Below are 6,565 nucleotides of genomic sequence, written 5' to 3'. Positions count from 1 at the left end.
ATCACAAATTCTGAAACTCTGTCCTCAGTTATAACTAATTCATAGCTGTTCAAATGTAAAAATCTGAAAAATCATCCGGAGGTCTCCTTTACCGCTTTTACACTTCCAAACAACTCGATATCCTGGCAAGCCGCATGAACCAGATGAGTTTCCTGGTAGAACCTTTCGATATTTGCAAGCAAATTCGTAATAGTGGGAGATGAATTTTGAGCCCTTCACAGAACTACGTTTTACCTTTTAAACTTGCTATAAACATGCAGCATTGCTGCATATTGATTCTGTAGGAGAGATTTGGGTCATGTTAGCAAAGGTCAAGTGAAAAAAATATCACCTTTGCCCACATTTCAAAAACGGCTCGGAGTATTGTCAAAAATTGGTGTGTTAGGTATATGTATTACCAAATAGTGATTATTTGCCAATCATGGGAAACTGTCATCTGGCACTGGCAACATGTATTGTCAAGAACTATTAAGAGAATAATGCAATATAGCGGAGCCATACAGTCGCCATAACAACATGTGTATGTTTACTTATCTTATTTTGTATGTGCCCCCCCCCCCCCCCAACACGCATGGGCTGAGCTGAACAAAAATGTTCGCAAAAAATGCGAAGTGCGTGATGTGCATTGTCTTCATTATGCGTGACATGTTACAGGGTTCCGTGGCAGTATATCGTTTTCATACAATGGTAACCCAGGCAACTGACCCGGTGAGGTCGCTCTGCACTTTACTACGCACCCATGTCAAAAGAAGTTGATAAGGACATGTTTGAAGGCATAAATGGCGTCGCCGACGTTTTCCCGAAAGAAGGATTTTGTTTTTTACTTTGCATGCGTTCTATCGCCGGTTAGGGGTTCTATATCACAAAAATAGGATCCGACATGAAGGGAAGTAGGGTCAAAAGAATAACTTAAAGACAACCAATTACTATATGTGCTTATTGTGATGTGGAGAAGATACAAATATAATCTGACATCTGTTTATAACTGAATCCTTTATTGTATTTCAAGAAGGTACATTCATTTTGTTTTGTTATTTCCTAACTATAAATAGGACAATTAAATGCCATTTAAGGGTTTTGTACGTTGCATTCTCAGCTGCCCATCAACAAGGCTATAGCAGTCACTGATGTCAAATTCGCTGATCAGTTGTACATTCCTAAACCTATATAGCGTATTTTTTGTATATCTTTTGTATGTTGGCGTAAAGTATTCTGCGTTCTTTCCCACCACTAACTTGCTATACAATGAGAAAGCTTTAGCTCGCTGGAGTACCATCGTTCAAGGTCCATGTTGCTCAAAGTGTTACTCCGTCTGAATAAGTAAGGACTCTTTTTGTGCAAGAATGAGTACGCTGATCAGTGTACATGTCACATTCACAATGCGAGCATTAAGTTTGTGAAGATCAATCACTGCATTTCAAACATCGCAGGGAGCCTGATGTGACGAACTTTGATTTCAACTTTGTGAAATCACTGCATCGCACTGCGCCTGATGTGAGTAATGACTTCTGTAATATTTGCCTTTATCTACATTGATTATTAAAGTAAATTAAAGTAAAGTAAGGTAATTAGTTTCACGAGCTGTTATAGACGATAAAAGCATTCTTAGAACAAAATCCTACTCAATGTCCTAATTCCGATCGTTGTTATATAAATAAATCATGTGGTACTATATTATACCAGTAATCACAACCCGTCGTAAGTAAGCTTTAACGAAGTGAAGGCCAATTCCGTATATATTTTGTATACAATGTTAGTTTTTCCTTAAGCATGGATGATAAAGGACTACGTCTATTCAGGTTGTTGACTTACATAACTTCTGTACAAGATATAGGCTGATAACATGCGCTCGGCATTTATGGTCGTATTTTGTGTACACTGAGAAAAGCAAATACTCTATCAGAGCAATGGTGTTGCCCATGTATCTGTCTTGTACATTTCCTGCACAAGCCTTGAACTTATATAATAACAATAAAACTGTGCGAAAGACTATTTGAAATAATTCTCGTGCGAGCACTCGTACCTCGACACAAGTCTGGCTACTTTAACTGCGTGTATAGACCTGTGTGTGTTTTTTGATCGTGTCCTATCACCTTATATGAGTATCCAAGGCTCTTGTGAATGTCTTTAACGTTTTTGTGATCGATTTCTGTATAGTGCTTTCTGCTTCCAATGACTCCCCAAATCATCACTGTTGGTATTTACGTTTTCATTTAGCAACATTTACGCATCCTACATTATTTGCAGTTCGTTTGCTGGATCCAAGTTGAATAAATTCATATTGACATTGAAACGCAATACATTGGTTCATGACCGATTTTGATGCCGTGTAAATAACTGATAAGACTTCAGTTCATATAGACTGGAAGAATAATGTGGACACGTGATGGGAATGATTGTAGTTTTGTGACAGAAATAACAATTTTTGAAACCTTTCTCAATAGTCCATTATAATGTGACCAATATTGTCATCATCATGTCCTTTTTTTAATTGTCTTGTATTATCATGGTGGTTTTGATATTTTTTGATATATTATTATGGTCATTTTGATATCTTGTGATATATTATGGTTATTATGATACATTTTTTTTATACACAACGTATATACATTTCTCTAACATCTCAGAGACAGAAAACATGGCGACACTTAAAGAGAATACTGTATATATTCTTCTGTCGATTGCACTCATCTGGAACTATAGATGCATGGCTTCGAATGCGGTAAGTACACTACAAAATTAATGTCAAATGCTCGTTGTTGATTGATAAGTAATTAATATGTGATATGGCATGTATTCATATACATATTACATAAATATAATAAGCTACACTGGTTCTCCACATGGTCGAGACCCCTTGTGTGTGTGTGTGTGTGTGTGTGTGTGTAAAGAAATATCTCTCTCTCCTCTCTGTGTATGTGTGTGTGTATTATGATACTATTATATAGACAAATCCAATACAATGATAAGTTTCGAAAGTAAGCTACAACACACGGATACGAATGCAATACTAATACTTGAAGCTTAACGATGGACTTATAAAGCGTACGTAAAATAAGATGGTGTAATATTCTCAAACCTTCTTAGCGGTATTCTTTGATATGTTTTTCTGAATTCATTTCACAGGAATCGACGAACAACAAGAGTTCTGATTGCCCGGACGGTGCCACTCATATCATACTCTGCAAGTTGAGCCAGAGCAATATCGATTCATGTCTCAGTGCCGATGAAGACACTAATACGTGAGAAAACTAAAACGTGAAAAAAACTACCACTGGACTCTACAATATTCCTAGTCCAACCGCCAATATTCGCATAAGCAAGCGGGTACTTGCCGGTCCGGAGACTGGGCTCTTTCCTAAACTTTATTAGGCTGACGCACGAGATAACCAACTAAGAACAACAAAAAGGAAACTCCACAAGCAGAATAAAGCTTTTCTTTTACTTTTTAAATCAATTGGAGGGGCGTCATCAGCTTTTTTTTCCAAGAGGGGGGAGGGGTGCGTTTTGACACTAAATGTAACCTGCGAGATTTTTTTACATACACGAATCTGAAGGACTATATTGGGGTACATTACTGTATGGGGGGGGGGGGGTCATTACTGTGTACGCTGTTATTTCTGCGTACATTAAACCTTCGCGAAAATAACAACTTATGCAGTATGTGACGGTGTGTGATCCTCGGCGAGGGAGCGAAGCAACCGTGCGGGGGAGGGTGCGGGGGAGGGTGTGGGAGGGGGATATCCCCTCCCACGGTAAGGAGTTTTTGTAAAGACAAGTGTGTAAAGTCGCGTTTATATAGCATTTTAAATCAAATTTCTAGGGAATTAAACATAGCAAAAAAAAATCACTGCGAAGGACTATGATCATAACTTCGACTATGATCATAACATACGAAAACTATTCATTTTCACATAGTGGAAAAATCATTGTGATGGACTGTGATTATAACATACGAGGGTACATTATGTGACGGTGTGAGATTCTCGGCGAGGGACTTTCTGTAAAAACAAGTGTGTAAAGTCGCGTTTATAGAGCATATTAAATTAAATTTCTAAGGAATTAAACATAGTGAAAAATAAAAAAAACTGCGAAGGACTGTGATCATAACTTGGACTATGATCATAACTTATGAAAACTATTCATTTTACATAGTGGGAAAATCACTGTGGAGGACTATGATTATAACATATACGGGGTTATACATTATGTGACGGTGTGAGAACCTCGGCGAGGGAGCGAAGCGACCGAGCGGGGGACGGTGTGGGAGGGGGATACCCCCTCCCACGGTAGGGCCTTTTTGTAAGAACAAGAGTGTAAAAGTCGCGTGTATAGAGCATTTTGTATCAAATGTCTAGGGAATAAAACATTGTAAAAAATCACTGCGGAGGATTATGATCATAATTCTTGAAAACTGATCTTGATCTTTATCTTGATGTAGCATTTGGATAGTTTCCAAACGTTTGTTATGAATGTTGATTTAGCAATCTTTCTATCAAGACTCAAGACATATTTTTCAACTGTAACTTTTTTTTTGTAACTTATTGTCATATCAAAAGCTTTTCCAGCACAGATTACATATATGCATTGGTTTTTGCGTATTATGAATTGTTATGTCAATCGAATTCTTTCCTTTATTTCAAGTGTATAGAGGGATAGACATGTCTTTTTTTCTCCCCTGTATAGATGTAACGCTTGTGGGGATAAATTTTTCCTCAAAGAGCATTTCAATCGGTGCACGATTTGTCACAAATGTTCGGACTGTGGAACGAACAAACGACTCATTGCTCATTGCACCGATACGTCAAACACAGTCTGTAAAAGTACCAACACCGAACCAACGACGACTTCACAAGAATCAACAACAGAACTCTATACGGGATCAACGGCTGAACTCTGTGCTGGATCAACCACAGAACTCTATACGGAATCAACTACCGCAGCTGAGTTAACAATGACTACCGAAAAGACTACACAGAAGAATGTTCCTGACCCAGGTATTGTGTTTATCGGAGGGAAAATGTATACTAAATCAATGACCATTGGTGAATACCAGGAATAGTTTTTATATCTATAATGTAATAGGTCTAATACAAGGCTCGACATTTTTAGCGGTGGGCCAGCGGCCCAGGGCCACCAGAAATAGATGTCGGAACCCATTGTTTCATGAATTATATGTTTTGGTGGCCCCACAAATTTAGAAGTGTGTATATCGCTTGCTTTTCTATCTGTTCCTCGTCTGAGAAAGTGATAATGTTGAGTCGTCAAGCCGCACCATGTTATACGACTTTAGGCAAGATACTGCGAGGGATGCATATTATAGTCACTATCTGGACATTGTAAGCACAAGTTAAACAAACGAAAGCTTAACACACCACTTAATCTTAAGTATTCGAAGAAATGCAAATGCTGTGTAGAATAAAGTAAACAATTCAAATACCTTGCTACTGCAATTAACTTCAAGAGACAAGAAACTGAAAAAAAAACAAATATAGAATTGAGAGTTTTCAAATATTAGTGTTAATGCCCGACAAGAAATCAAATGCTGCGTCAAACATTGGATTTAAGTGGTTATTCGTGACAGAATCTCTTAGGATTGCAGGAATATACCAAGTGCAAGCTAGCTTAAGTGATTAAAAAATCAGAGATCAAGAAGGGGGGGGGGGATAAAGGATGCTGAAAATAAAGAAAGCATTGATTTAGATACTACGTAAAGTTTAAAGCATGCAGACATTGTCAACATGGTGAATGTGAAATCACTGTTAAACCCATTCCAATGGAATGGACACATGTGATTAAGACTGTTCCAAGTGTACAAGAATACATGGTGTGCAGGTTAGACAAACCTCCACCTTTAACACAAATTTCCAATCGACCAAAGCAACTGCAACTAAAACAAATACGTTATAAGCATTAAATAGCTATAATTATGTAATAATGAATGCGTTCATTACTACGTAAATTGATACCCAAACTCTTTTTGACATTGACAGGTTCGTCGCTCTATCATCTGCATGTGACACTGATAGTGATCTGTGTTCTCTGTCTTCTCTTTATCCTCATGATCCTGGCACTGGTGGTGTGTCTTCTATGGAAATTGAATTTTTTCAGCTGGTTAAGTCGTCTGATACAGAGAAACAATGAAGTAAGAAATCAACGAAAGTGAATTAAGTACAAGTATATATCAATATGTATGAATCCAATCTACCTTACGCACGAAGGTTCGTGCACTCTGCTTATTCACTCTGCAGTTTGTCGCGTGTCATCAGTAATAATTAATTATTCCAAAGCACAAATTCATATTTGCGGTCGCAAGCACTTGATTATGAATACACAACCGATCTGACATGGAATACTTCGCTACACGTATTACGAAAAACTTCATTATCATTTCGTGTTTCTTTGTTCGCTGTTTTGTTTTGTTTTGTTTGGTTTTATTTTGTTTTGTTTTGTTTTGTTTTGTTTTTGGGGTAATTTCTCTAGCGTATCCCCGGAAGAGTCTCCCGAAATGTTCTGAATTCAGCGGCAATACGCCGCCTCACATTTCTTGTGGACATGATAATGG

At 37.7% G+C, this 6,565-nt stretch overlaps 1 protein-coding gene across 1 annotated transcript; it reads left to right on the top strand.

The window, feature by feature from the left end:
- The first annotated feature begins 2,638 nt into the window (after nucleotides 1–2,638).
- LOC140244581 (uncharacterized) lies at nucleotides 2,639–6,166 on the top strand. The gene is made up of 4 exons (XM_072324206.1): nucleotides 2,639–2,722; nucleotides 3,127–3,242; nucleotides 4,687–4,997; nucleotides 5,994–6,166. The coding sequence occupies exons 1-4, from the start codon at nucleotides 2,639–2,641 to the stop codon at nucleotides 6,164–6,166; spliced, it is 684 nt and encodes a 227-aa protein (XP_072180307.1).
- Nucleotides 6,167–6,565: the final 399 nt, after the last annotated feature.

Source organism: Diadema setosum, chromosome 21, assembly GCF_964275005.1.
Source record: "Diadema setosum chromosome 21, eeDiaSeto1, whole genome shotgun sequence".
NCBI classification, from domain to species: Eukaryota; Metazoa; Echinodermata; class Echinoidea; order Diadematoida; family Diadematidae; genus Diadema; species Diadema setosum.
This window is presented reverse-complemented; position numbering and strand designations above follow the sequence as displayed.